Below are 13,351 nucleotides of genomic sequence, written 5' to 3'. Positions count from 1 at the left end.
CAAAGCTGGACTACAACTCCCATGAGCCCCCGAGCGCGCCCGGAAAACGCAACTTGACAGCTTCCTGTTCCGCGAAAAGCCGCTCGGCCCAAGATGGGAATGTAAACGTGGGGTTTGGAGGGTGGGTGTTTTCTGGGTTCTACAGAAGAGGAACGGACGAATGGGCCAATAGTTGGACGTTTCTCTCTTCTCCGCTCTCTTTTCATTCCTCGATCTTTTCAGGAAAGTGCCGGTTGACGGGAGTGGGACGTGTGTGTGTGTTCAGTGCTTCTTGGAGCTCCTCGCGGAAACTCAACAGGAGGAGCGGCTACTTTAATTGGATTCTTACAGGGCCCTGGACTGTGGAGTGAAGCCTCTGCTGTCTCGGTGAGAGTTGTTTGCTCATAAAATAAAATGCTGGTACTGCATGATTTGGGGTAGAACCCGGTGGGTTGTGGGTGGAAGGCATGGCGACACTTCGGGTCTTTTAGGGGATTGCTCTCTGATATTAGCGATTATAGGTTCGTGTTTTCTGATCCTGTGGGTATTACTCCCTCCTCCGCTCGTTGTTTTAGTTAAATTTATCATGGAATGCCCTTTCTACTACTCCACTAGTTACTAATATTTTCGAGATTAAAATCTTTTTAACTTTAAAAGTGTTGAAACTAATGGCTGCTTTAGTGCTCACCGGCAATGCGTGGCCGAATGCACGAATATCTGTGTGGTAATTTGGCAGTCCCCTTCCAGGTGTTAGAGGCGGATATGATGTCCTGGAGAAGGTTCTGTACAGATCAGGAGACTGGGCTCTACTCCTCCTCTTACCACAAATCTTATTACTCCGCGCTTAAACCCTTTGGACTGGTTCTTTGGTTAAATAAGGGTTTGAACTAGATAATCACTTCGAAAACTTTGATTTGAAATATTGGGCTTTGAGATATATAAAGGTAAATCATTTGAACATTTTCCTATTTTGCATATAAAACTCATGTGGCTTTTAACTCTTAAAAATATATAAATTTAAATAAAAACTATCTTTAATCTCACTACCCAGTGTTAGGTTATTTTTCACTTAATTTGCATTTCCTATTAGCTTCCCATGATTTTTAATGACTGCTGTTCTACTTAACCTCACCGTTGTGGCTTGCAGTTTTTATTATTTGCAGTACATATCTTTGAGTCACTGATTATTTTGCTGATAAATGCCTAGCAGTGGAATTGAGTGAATGAATAGTGTAGCTTAAACATTATGGAGAAAATGTATTTTAGCAGATAGGCCAAGGTTATTCATTTTTGTCACATAGCTGTTTTCCTTTGAATGAACGAAACTATTTCTGCTATCGCTACTCTTGTTAAAATGGACAACCTTCAGTTTGTAGATATTCGTCATTGGAACAAGGAGATCCAATTTAAGTGAGCAGAATTAGTGTTTTAGTTTGTACCCAAATAGGTCAGATACATTTTTTTTCTTTGTCTGCATCTAGTTTGAAGTTCTGTTGCAGAGTGGGGAGCCTTCAAGTGACAGGCATATTTCTAAGACAACCTCAGTGGCAAATTATAAAAATTTGGGCAAAACATCTCGATGATTTGAAACAAAACTTGTGCTAGAATCCTGTCTTAGTGTGGTTGTTGAGCACCTATTAAGAAAGCATTTAACAGTTATCTAGATTTACTAATGGAGGATAGCTGTGCTGTTCCCTTTGTTCTTTAGGTTTGTGTGTGTGAAGGACAGGTTTTATTCCTTCCCTCTGGCTCATTGTTTAAGCCACATGTGTCAAACACAAGGCCCGCGGGCCAAATCCAGCCCGCCAGGCCTTGCAATGTGGCCCGCACCGCGCTGTCATCACTGCACTCCGCTGTCAGTTTATGACATTGTCAGTTTATGACTGTTCAGTAAACCATTCGGCCCGCGATTTAGGCTGGATTTTAGATTTTGGCCCCTTCTCTGATTGAGTTCGACACCCCTAGTAAGCGATGAGAATATGATGGGAAGGATAATTGGAACCAGACTCATAACTCAGGTTTGAGATCGTCTTCCTTTGGGAAATATTTAAGTAAAAATAAGGGCAAGTCCACAGGTTTCCAAAATTCTTTAATGGATAAGCTTAACGCCCAGCAACTATTAAAAAAAGCAACTCAAGCTGGTCAAAGGTAAAAAAACAGTATAGAGCAAAAACAGTGTTAGCCGACTTTGCTTACTAATCTGACTGTAGAGAGAACAGGTCTGTTTGATTTCTTTTGCATTGCTGGATTTGAGAGTGGTGATTTGGCAATTAAGGGGCATCTGATACCAGTGTGATATATACCTAGGAAAAACCAATGATGGGTGACGTCCTTACTCTATAATCTACCATGGTCTTTCAAGTTAGTTGTTTCTATTTAAATCAAAGATATAAAATGCCATGTTATCCCAAACAACCCTGTGGGACAGGTTAAAAAAATAACAAAATACTTAAGAAGGGGAAAGAGGGAAGGGAAGCTTCCTGGGCATGACACCATTTGCAAGGTCACAGCGAATACCCCAACAAAGGGCAGATCTTTTCTTCTCAGTTGGCACTAGGTAATTGTTTGGAACATAGATGTGCTGAGGCTTGGACTGCGGTTCTGCTCGACAAAGCATCTGCTCTCGGACACCCCAGCGTAACTCCTTCCTGTGATCTTCGCCAGGTAATCGCATGGAGTCCCAGTCTCGTTTGTACTCAAAATAGCGGGCCACCCGGTCTATCTTGCCCCGGTTTCGGCTTAACTGGTCCAGCCTTGGGAGAATGAAGGACTTTGGTCGGCTGGCAACAATCAGGTCTTGTTCATAAGCTGGGGGGCCCATTCCTTCTCTTTGTAGATAGCTATTGAGCTGATCTTGGTATTCATGTGGGAGATGAAGTTTTTCTGAAATATCATCAGGGGACTCCCCGCCTTTTGGGAACTGAAGGTTCATCAGCCTTTGTCTTAAATCCCAGAGATCCATATCAATTTCTGTACCAGACTCTGATTCACTGATAATGGACTCATCTGTCACTAATACTTCCCCGTCGGGCTTTCTACGCAGCACCTTTCTCTTCATCACTGGCTTTCGGGGTCTTTGGGAGGCCTCCGAGGCTGTTTCTGAGGTGACGTCACTTTTTGCATGTGGGTACCGCAGTTGCTCAGGAAGAGCAGGTCGCTTTCCTGGGGTTACTGAAGCTTTGCTGTAAGGATCATATTGGGTTAGGAAAGCTTTGCTGTAGGGATCGTACTGGGTAGGCCAGGCTTCTCTCCTCACATCTCCCTCACCCTGCCCTGCACAGATCTGGGTGAAAGCTGTAGCAGCTGCTAACATTTGTTCTTCTGGATCCATACTGGCCCAATTTCGTCCACTAGGTCCCATGAGTTCCTCCATTGCTTCCCTCACATTGAAGGGCCTTCTGCAAGAGAAAACACTGATCAGTTTTCTAATAATAAATTTATATCTCACAATTGTTCACTCCTTTCTTGTCAGTGAAATGAAAAATAGCCAAGACAATCCTATATAATAAAGAGGTAATATACAAATTTATCACCACTCTGACACACAAGATGGCCGCCCCCATGTGGAACAAGATGGCCACCACAAGAAGGGCAACAGGTGAGGGCAGTTGTGGGCAATCAGGCAGCAGGGGAGGGCAGTTAGAGTTAACCAGGCCAGCAGGGGAGGGCAGGTGGGGGCAGTCAGGCTGGCAGGGAAGCAGTTATGCGCTGATCAGGCTGGCAGGCAGAAGAGGTTAGGACAATCAGGCAGGCAAGTGGTTGGGAGCCAGCAGTCCTTGATTATGAAAGGGATCCCCAACTGCCCGTCGGGCATCCCTCAAGGAGTCCCAGATTGGAGAGGGTGCAGGCTGGGCTGAGGGACACCCCCCAACGCCGTGCGTGAATTTTGTGCATTGGGCTGCTAGTCATAACTATAATAGTTAAATAATAAATTACAGATTAGTACAAGATAGTATGGGAACAGTTTTCAGGGGCATCAACTCAGTTCTGAAGAATTCTGCTTTATTTTTTTAAACATTCAAATATTATTCTGTTTTGTTGTTTTTTTAAAATATATTTTTGTTGATTTCAGAGAGGGAGAGGGAGAAAGAGGGAGAGGGAAAGAGAGGGAAACATTAATGATGAGAGATGTTTGGTCGACTGCCTCCTGCAGGCCCCCTACTGGGGATCAAGCCCACAACCCCAGTTTGTGCCCTGATTGGGAATCAAACCCTGACCTCCTGGTATATAGGATGATGCTCAACCACTGAGCCACACCAGCTGGGCCGGAGAATCCTGCTTTCATTTCCACTCTCTTCTTATTCACTCCTACTTTCTATTGCCTGCTAATTCTTGCCACCTTTAGTAGCTCACAGGGCAGGATAGGTGAGTTTTGGCATAAGAAAAGCTTGATACTGCATGATATAGGGCATAAGGCTTCATGGCCATTGTTAAGTTGTACTGAGAAGGACATTTCATGTATCCAGCATTGTTCTGTGTGTTTTATTGCATTCATGCAATCCTCATAACTAGGATAGGTACTCTGATTATCTTTTCACAGATGAGTAACATGAGTCAGAGAGATTAAATAACTTAGCCCAAGACTACACTGCTAGTACAATGCATAGAATTCCAATGTATGGATATACTGTAATTTTTCAGCTAGTCCATGATTGATTTATTGTAGGCTTACAGTCTTTTGTTTGTTAGAAAATAAATGTTACAATGTGATCTTATAAATTTTTACATATTTGTGCAAGCATAAATGCCCTTTCCCATTCTTAAAACTTTTAAGATATTTCATGTTTTCTTCTAGCACTTTTATAGTTATATGTTTGAAATGTAAACTTTTAATCTGTCATAGATATAGAAACTCAAAGGGCAAAAAACAAAACCAGCTACCTAGATTTACCTAACATAGCCTTAGAACAGACGAGTAGATGTTCTTCTATTTGCTAACATAACCATCAGTCATAGGTTATCTAGTACCATTTTTAAGGATGTAGTACAGTTGTCCTCAGATGATCTTTTTTTTTTTCCAGAACATGCATTAAATTTGACTTTAAAAAGGATCACAGTGCTTAATTACCTTCTTTCTGCCATCAAAATTGTTTAAAGTGGTAAAATCTTGACTCCAGGTGCTACTTCCAATATAAAGTACAATCATTGACAAATTTCTTCAATCAGGCTAGCTTCTACTGTACTACCTTTAAGACAGAACTTAGTATTAGATGATAGGACATGTAAGGTATTAGTTTTATTTAATACTGGAAAGCAATAGACACAGTAGACATATATTCCATATCAAAAGATCTCTCTTTTTAAAAACTTTTTTAAAGAGAGGAGGGCAAGAGAAACATTGATCAGTTGCCTTCCACATGTGCCATGACCAGGGATTGAACCCACAACCTAGCTATGTGCCCTGACCAGGAATCAAACCCGCCACCTTTCTGGTTTACAGAATGATACTCCAATCAAATGAGCCATCCAGCCAGAGCCTTATCAACAGATTTTGATGGGAAAGGTTTAATACATATAATGAGAAGTCAAAAGGAAATGTTTTAGGGGGAAAATATCAGTAACATCAGTCCCTAGTCATCTCAGCTAATGAATACAGATATGAAATATACAGTCATTTTCCCTAAATTCTGACTATTGAAACCTTAACAATGCTAGCCAAACGTTTTTTATATTACTTTCCTTTTCTCCTTTAAATTGGCTACACAGATGAAAAAGAATCATCTCTGTGGATGGTCAACCCTAATAACTAAGGTAATGCTTGTATCCCTGGGCAGAAAAAGTCTGCTTAAGGCATTAAATTAACTCTTAGACACTATTTGAACATCGTTGAAAGCTGCTGACATGGATCAAAGGAACCAACACTAAACCTGTATCCCTTTTCCTCTCTTTCCAGGTAGTTCGGACCCTTATGATTCATTCATTCCTGGAGTTCTTACCATGGCTGAAAATGACGTAGACAGAACCCAGACTGACAAACTCCTAAAAAGAATACAAGAACTAGAGCAAGAGCTAGAAAGACTTAAAAAAGAACAGGCCAACCCCAAGGACTCAAATGCTAAAGAAAATGCTTCAAGAGCTAGAAAAGCTAAGCGTGCATTTGACTTCAGTGCTCACGGTCAAAGACATGTAGCCCTAAAGATAGCCTATCTGGGCTGGGGGTACCAGGGCTTTGCCAGTCAGGAAAACACAAACAATACCATTGAGGAGAAACTGTTTGAGGCTCTAGCCAAGACTCGACTAATAGAAAGTAGACAGACATCCAACTATCACCGATGTGGACGAACAGACAAAGGAGTTAGTGCCTTTGGACAGGTAAGGACCATTAAACTGTTTCTCAAAGCAAGCAATACCAACATATTCTAGGTGTACATACTGAGGATTCTTATTTGTATCTCTAACACGTTATCTTTCTCTGATTCCACAGGTGATTTCTCTTGACCTTCGTTCTCACTTCCCAAAGGAAAGGGATTCAGAGGATTTTAATGTAAAAGATGAAGTCAACGATGATGCTAAAGAGATCCGTTATACTCACATTCTCAATCGGGTGCTCCCTCCAGACATCCGGGTACTGGCCTGGGCCCCTGTGGAGCCCAGCTTCAGTGCGAGGTTCAGTTGTCTTGAGCGGACTTACCGGTACTTTTTCCCTCGTGCAGATTTAGACATTGTAACCATGGACTGTGCAGCTCAGAAGTATGTCGGCACACATGATTTTAGGAACTTATGTAAAATGGATGTAGCCAATGGAGTGATTAATTTTCAGAGGACTATTCTGTCTGCTCAAGTACAGCTAGTGGGCCAGAGTCTGGCTGAGGACAGATGGCAAGAACCTTTCCAGTTATGTCAGTTTGAAGTGACTGGCCAGGCGTTCCTTTATCATCAAGTCCGCTGTATGATGGCTATCCTTTTTCTGATTGGCCAAGGAATGGAGAAGCCAGAAATTATCGATGAGCTGCTAAACATAGAGAAAAATCCCCAGAAACCTCAATACAGGTAAATTTAAGTATTAATGTATATTTACAAAACAACCATTGCTTTTAGATTATTTTGAAATATATTCTACTATATCTTTCTATCCTCACAATTGTCTGAATAACTAAGTCACTGAGTCTGTCTTCATGAAGCTTTTAGTATAACTTGTAGAATGTTATGAACATATAAGAGGAAGTGGTATCTTTGATTTTTCTTCTGTTACTCCTATCCCAGGAATAAGAAATAGGTGTTTGGACCAGGCCTCTTAAATAAAAGCATATTCATTTCTACAGCTCCCCACCCCCATTGAATTTATGTTAAGAGGTATTGTTAGGTTCTGCTATTATAAGGATGCAAACTATTCATATTAATTCTTGCTTGCTTTGTGTTATGGAGTAATCATACTACTACTTTGGAATTTTTCCTAATTTTCAGTTTCTGAAATGGTAGGAAACGTAGGAAAAGTAAGAAAAACAGCTGACTTTCCTTTTGAGAGCAGGCTGAGGTCAGACAGACCAATAATTCATTCCTAAGCAATGAACTCTATAAGTTTCTACGTCATACTATGCAAAATTGACAAGTTTGGAAAAATACTACCAGCTGTTTTAAATTTTATACCCATATGATGGAGCCCAGTGAACTCACTTGTAGGTGACTTGTTTCCATTGAAATTTACCCCAGTATACACCAGTTGCCCCACGGTTTGTCTTTTTTTTTTAGTTATAATGTTGTGGAAAATTAGGGATAGTGTTGTGTTTTCTTAACTATTAGATACTTAATATTGACAACGTTTTCCCTCTCCTTTAACCCGACTAACCTTGTTTTTCGAGAACTGTTGGATGGCTGCTATGTATTCTCATGCTGTTTTGTCTCCTCTCTAGTATGGCTGTAGAATTTCCTCTGGTCTTGTATGACTGCAAGTTTGAAAATATCAAGTGGCTCTATGACCAGGAGGTTCAGGAGTTCAATATCACCTACCTACAACAGCAGTGGGCTAATCAAGCTGTTAAGACTCACATGTTATATAGTATGCTGCAAGGACTCGAGTCTGTTGCTGTGCCCTGTGAGACAGGTATGACAGGGAAATCCACGGGTAAAGTTACTAGTACCAAAATTACACACGGTTGTGGGGAGGTAGATTTATATAAAGTTTGGAGGTGATTCTACTGTGGTACAGTATTCATGTAGTGATTGATTGTACTTATTATAGGAACAAAGACGGATGAAGTGATAGAATGGAGAAATGTGAAGCCCTCTGTCATAAAGCAGACCAGCGCCTTTGTAGAAGGAGTGAAAATGCGCACATATAAGCCCCTAATGGATCGTCCTAAATGCCAAGGATTGGAATCCCGGATCCAGCACTGCGTACGTAGGGGACGCATTGAATACCCACGTTTATTCGATGAGAGAGAAACAAAAGCCAAAAGAGAGTGTAATGACAAGCTAGAGGAAGAAAATACTATTTTAGAGAAACCAACAAAGAGAGTCTGTGTTGATACAGAAATTAAAAGCATCCTTTAACCACGGAAAACTCTCCAGGATCTAGGAAGCAATAACTATCATAGCTAAAGGTAGGTGGGTAAAAAGTGAATACAAGATTTACTGCAGTAAGTCCTAGAATTCAGATGATCAGCTCTTAAAAGAACAAAACCAAAAAGACCATACGCTCTAAGGATGTTCAAGCTTCAACAGGAAACCAAACATTCATTCCTGTCTAAAAGGATTAAGAGATGGAAGAAGCGAAAAGCAGATGTAAAATGGAGATGTATTTAAACACCTGTGTCTCATGTTCAAATTTATTAAACCTGATCCTGCAAGTGTCTAATTTGTTGTGCTATCCTTTTTAAAAGCAAATGAAATATTCACTATCCAGCTGAATTAGCATAAAGAACATGTCTTATTTTCTAGGACAAATTTTAAAAAATGAAATCTAGTTACATATTTGATAAATTGGTGCAGCATGCACTGCCAGCCACAATACTACCAGACAGTGACCTAACCGAATGGGCACAGCATCTCTTACAAAGCTTATTAGTTTAGTGCTGTGTGAGCCACAAATGGTCTTTGTTTTATGTATTCCCCCCCCCCCCCCAATATTTTACACATATAAAAAAACATTGTTAGCCCACAGGCCGTAAAGAAACAGGCCAGGTGAATTAAGGAAAGCTTTTACAAAGATATCCCAGCTGAATCTTGTAGAACAAATGGGAGCAGAGCTAAAGATGACATTTGCATAGTTTAGAAAGGTAAGCAAGAGTCCTATCCATAGAGCCTTGTAGGCCTTCCTAAAAATGCTTGGATTTTTATCTTGAGGAATCACTGAGGTGGGAGGTGGGGGGGAGGAGATTAAAAAGCCAGAATTGTGTAGCACAAATATTGTGTATACTGTGGACTGGAAGAGGGCAAGACAGTAGGACCAATTAGGAGGCTGTTGGAGTAATCAAGGAAATCAATGGCCCAGATTAGATTTGCAGTGAGGGGAACAGAGAGAAGTACATGAATTGGAGATTAAGAAAGGAAAAGCAAAAGGACTTTGGGTGAATGACTCTGAGGATCACAAGTGGGGAGGCCGTCAGCACTCCCAGCCTTCAGGTTTAAAGCACATCTAAGACACAGTGGACATGAAAACGAGGAAGGGCTTTGCCTGTTCTCTACGTTGATAATTCACCCTCAAAATATTACTGATAAACACCAATATTTATTCAAAAGTGCCCTGCCCCCTTCTACTCTCTCTAAAAATCAATGGAAAAAATATTCTCAGATGAGTGAGTTCAGCTGGGCTGGTGTGGCTTTGGTTGAACATCAATTTATGAACCAAGAGGTCATGGGTTGATTCCCAGTCAGGGCACAGGCGTGGGTTGCGAACTTGATCCCCAAGAAGCAGCCGATTGATGATGTTTCTCTTTCACTGATGTTTCTATCCCTCTCTCTTCCTCCTTGCTCAGTGGTTAGACCATCAGCCCACAAACCAGAGTCATGGGCACCTACCTGGGTTGTGGGTTTGTTCCTGCTCCCCTCCCCCGCCCCCCCTCCCCCGTCCAATGTCTCTTTCACATTGGTATTTCTCTCTCTCCCTCTCTCTATCTCTCTCTTTCTCTCGCTCTTCCTTCCTCCCTCTCTCTGAAAAGCAATGGGGAAAAAATATCCTCAGAGAATTAACAAAAAAGATATATATAGAGTAAATGAACTCAGCCCTTCTGCCTCAGTATAACAATTTTCATCACTGCAGGGTGTATTACTTTCTTTTTTTTTTCCATCTAAAATTGTCCTCTCATGCCTTTAAGAGCCAGCCCTGCACTCAGGGCAGCCCTCCTATAGTGAGAGGGAGGTTGCTGTGTGTCCTGCCAGACTCCCCTGTTACAACTGAGCACAGGCGAGCAGGGAAAGCATAGGCCAGGACAAGAATTACAGACAGTATTAACCAAAATACCCCAAAGTACCTTCTCTTCAAAACTCTTAAGCGATTTGGTGTCCCAGGTTTAGCTAATTTCAAGAGAAAGAATTTCCCGGGTGGAAGGGGTAGTTGGGTCAGCATTCTAACTATTACAGGAAGACTACTGCAGAGTTAAATCAGATTCCTCTACCTTTGGGAGGTAAGCATGCAGCTCTATGTACCACAAAATCAGAACAAAACAAAAAATACCCTAAAAAAAACCTCTGTAATTGAAAAGAGACAACAAGCTAGGGGAAATATTTGTGCCAGGTTAAAAATTGCTCATTTAAATTCCTCTAGAAAGCTAATAAAAGGTACATACACCAGCAAAATAAGATATGATTTACCAAAAATAAATAAATAAATAAAATAATAATAATAATATACATAGAAAACGATGTTTATATATTAATATATAAAAGTCAAACAACCGGAATGACCAGTGGCTATAACATCCACTGCAGCGGCCAATCGGCCCCTACACTAGCCCAGCCCCGCCCATGGACCCCCCCCCCCCCAGATCGGGGGCAGGGCCAGCAGCCAACCTACCACAGCCACCGCCCCTCCACCCCCCCCCCCAGCCAGCCCAGCTAGAGGGGCTGTGCACAAATTCAAGCACAAGGCCTCTAGTCTCATTAATAATGCAAATAAAAATATTAAGACATCCTTCTAGAAAATTTTTCAATATCCAGTTTTGGTCAGTGTATAAAGCAAAAAGCAACCTCACCCTCTGTCAGTGTGTGGATGGGGTGGGGAGGGGTACATCAGTTTTTCTAGAGGGCACATTTGACATTATCAATCAGAATTTAAATTGCACCACAATTTCTAGCCCATCATCCACTTCCAGGAATTTATTCTAAGGCCATAAACTGGACAAGAATGCAAACAAGTATATGTACGAATAATCATGCTATCCTACGATGAAGAAAAAATTGAAAAAACAAATGTCCATCATTACAGGATTGGTTATTTAATTTACAGTTAAATAATGCATGCAAGCGTTACCATGCATGCATTAAAAGGGATAATGCATGTCTACATGTGATGGACATGTGTTCCTAAAACATTACTAAGGCGCAATGTTTGCTTTTTAAATGAATGCGCTTTACTATATTCAAAGTATACAGTTACATAAAAATACTTGTGTAAGTATAGCCATGTAAATACATATTCATAATGAATACATCTGCAATAAACCCAAAGGTGAGGGTTTTGGGTTTGTTTGCTTTTTGGCTGATGGAATGTCGAGTATTTTTTTTCTACTCTTCTTACTACGTACCTAATTATTGCTTGATTTACTTATAAAAACAATGAGATTGAGTAATTTTTATAATCAGTTGTTTGACTTACTTATAAAAACAATGAGATTGCTTAATTTGTATAATCAGGAGCGGAGGGAAGGTTTATTTTCATTCTAGGGCAGGGCTGTAGGGTTGAATGTCACCCTCTAACACATCTGGGGAAGAGCTGCTCGCACAGTTACACCTATTAGTTCTAAAAAGGGGGACCAGGGGGTGAGAAGCCTTTCACACTCAAATTTACACAAAAACCGAGTCGCCACCCCCTGGCCCCCGCTGGGTGTCCTCTGTTTGTGACGCTTCCGGGGAGGCCGGCCCCGTCGCTGCTCCCGCCCCCTGACACCCGGCCCGTCCACCTCGCTAAACCCCGGCCACCGCGACATCCACCGTGACAGCCACCGTGACAGCCACCGTGACATCGGGGGCTCCGGCTGCCAAGGGTGCATGGCGTCGCCGCAACGAGCCTCTTAGAACGCTGCGACCTCGGGCGGTAGGTACGTCCAGGCTCCAGACTGCGCGCCAGGGCATCGCTACCCGGGCCGGGAAGTCAACTCCGCGTACTCAGCCCCGATCTCTCCCCCAGCAGCCGGGCAGCCCGCTGGGCCCTACTCCACCGCCCCCATCCCGTCCCGTCCCGTCCCGCTTACCGGCCCCGCCGAGGTCCGCTCGCCACCCGGTTCCTCAGCTCCGCGGGGATCGGTTGGCGTCCCGCGGCCTGCGCAGGCGCACTGCCGGCTCACGCACGGAAAACGCCCCAACCGCCGGACGCCGAGGTTTAAATCGCTAGAACCAACCGGCGCCCTCTGCCCCGCCTTCCAGCGCTCCCATTGGTCCTAGCGGTAAACGCCTTCCACGTCTACCTTCTGATTGGTTTACGGTTTCTCTTGTCCCGCCCCTCAAGCCGGAAGTAGTTCGGGATTCAGCGCGTTGATTGGACGCGGCTGAGTCCCGCGGCGGCGGAGCGCGAGCGCTGAACCGTCGCTTCGTCGCCAGGACGACGGGACGCGGAGGGAGAGGAGGACTCCCAAGCGTCCTTCGGCGGTGATCTCAGCGCCCCGTCCACCTCCCTGAACCAGACTCGGCGGGGTCGGTGGCGGCAGGTGTGTTCTCGACGCGGAGTCGTGACCCCCGATCCCGCCTTCGCGCTCAGCCCGTCCACCGAGTCTGCCTCACGGGCTCTGCCTGAAGGCTCGGACACGCGTGGAGGCCTTTCCGGAGCTCTCTTACCTCTTATTCTCTCTTTGTCGCAGGGCACATCCTATGTATGTGAATAACTTTTATAACATTATTTTAAATAGCAGCAAAGTGTTCCAATATGTAAGGATCTTAGTTGTTTTTTAGCCTCACCAGAAGATACTTTTTTTTCCATTGCTTTTTAGGGAAAATAGAAGAGGAGGGGGAGGGGGGAAGAGAGAGAAAGAGAGAGAAACTTTGATGTGAGAGAGACTCAGTCACTGGTTGCCTCCTGCACACATCCTGACCCGGAGTGAGGAGCGAACCCACAACCCAGATACTTGCCCTTGACCGGGAATCGAACTCGCGCCCCTGCAGGGTATACGCCAACGCTAACCACTGAGCAATACCACTCCGGGCAGGATCTTAGTTTATTTAATTAGCTTCCTGTTACTGGACATTTGGTAATTTTTAAAATTATTTTTCTATTATAAACATG

At 43.1% G+C, this 13,351-nt stretch overlaps 2 protein-coding genes across 12 annotated transcripts; one reads left to right on the top strand and one right to left on the bottom strand.

Moving 5' to 3' along the window:
* Window positions 1-67: 67 nt before the first annotated feature.
* Window positions 68-9,678, top strand: PUS3 (pseudouridine synthase 3). Of its 7 annotated transcripts, none has more exons than XM_084867673.1 (7): window positions 247-366; window positions 2,527-2,643; window positions 5,686-5,730; window positions 5,873-6,291; window positions 6,404-6,969; window positions 7,830-8,020; window positions 8,159-9,678. In XM_084867673.1, exons 4-7 carry the CDS (start codon window positions 5,917-5,919, stop codon window positions 8,467-8,469), a joined length of 1,443 nt encoding a protein of 480 aa, XP_084723799.1. In that variant the 5' UTR covers window positions 247-366; window positions 2,527-2,643; window positions 5,686-5,730; window positions 5,873-5,916; the 3' UTR covers window positions 8,470-9,678. The 7 variants fall into 7 exon arrangements, with proteins under 7 accessions (XP_084723802.1, XP_084723798.1, XP_084723800.1 ...); XM_084867670.1 differs by lacking the exon at window positions 5,686-5,730 and adding an exon at window positions 3,452-3,577 and having other exon boundaries at window positions 346-366; XM_084867676.1 differs by lacking the exons at window positions 2,527-2,643; window positions 5,686-5,730 and adding an exon at window positions 68-101 and having other exon boundaries at window positions 223-366.
* Window positions 2,052-12,434, bottom strand: HYLS1 (HYLS1 centriolar and ciliogenesis associated). 5 transcript variants are annotated; one of them, XM_084867688.1, is made up of 3 exons: window positions 12,327-12,434; window positions 5,048-5,165; window positions 2,052-3,377 (listed from the first exon to the last, which is right to left on the bottom strand). In XM_084867688.1, the coding sequence occupies exons 2-3, from the start codon at window positions 5,059-5,061 to the stop codon at window positions 2,429-2,431; spliced, it is 963 nt and encodes a 320-aa protein (XP_084723814.1). In that variant the 5' UTR covers window positions 5,062-5,165; window positions 12,327-12,434; the 3' UTR covers window positions 2,052-2,428. The 5 variants fall into 5 exon arrangements, with proteins under 5 accessions (XP_084723814.1, XP_084723815.1, XP_084723817.1 ...); XM_084867689.1 differs by lacking the exon at window positions 12,327-12,434 and adding an exon at window positions 11,661-11,689; XM_084867691.1 differs by lacking the exon at window positions 12,327-12,434 and adding an exon at window positions 10,389-10,579.
* Between the last annotated feature and the right edge of the window lie 917 nt (window positions 12,435-13,351).

The sequence above is a fragment of the Pipistrellus hanaki genome, assembly GCF_964339955.1.
Source record: "Pipistrellus hanaki genome assembly, chromosome: 19".
NCBI classification, from domain to species: Eukaryota; Metazoa; Chordata; class Mammalia; order Chiroptera; family Vespertilionidae; genus Pipistrellus; species Pipistrellus hanaki.
The sequence above is the reverse complement of the archived record's forward strand: the minus strand, read 5'-3'. Positions and strand labels throughout refer to the sequence as shown.

Bases quoted from the DNA above. Each gene is read 5' to 3' on its own strand.
- PUS3 (XM_084867670.1), top strand. From the start codon at position 3,529: ATGGCCGCCCCCATGTGGAACAAGATGGCCACCACAAGAAGGGCAACA. The intron at 3,578-5,872 runs GTGAGGGCAGTT...CTCTCTTTCCAG, and splicing joins CACCACAAGAAGGGCAACAG to GTAGTTCGGACCCTTATGAT. The intron at 8,021-8,158 runs GTATGACAGGGA...TACTTATTATAG, and splicing joins TGCTGTGCCCTGTGAGACAG to GAACAAAGACGGATGAAGTG.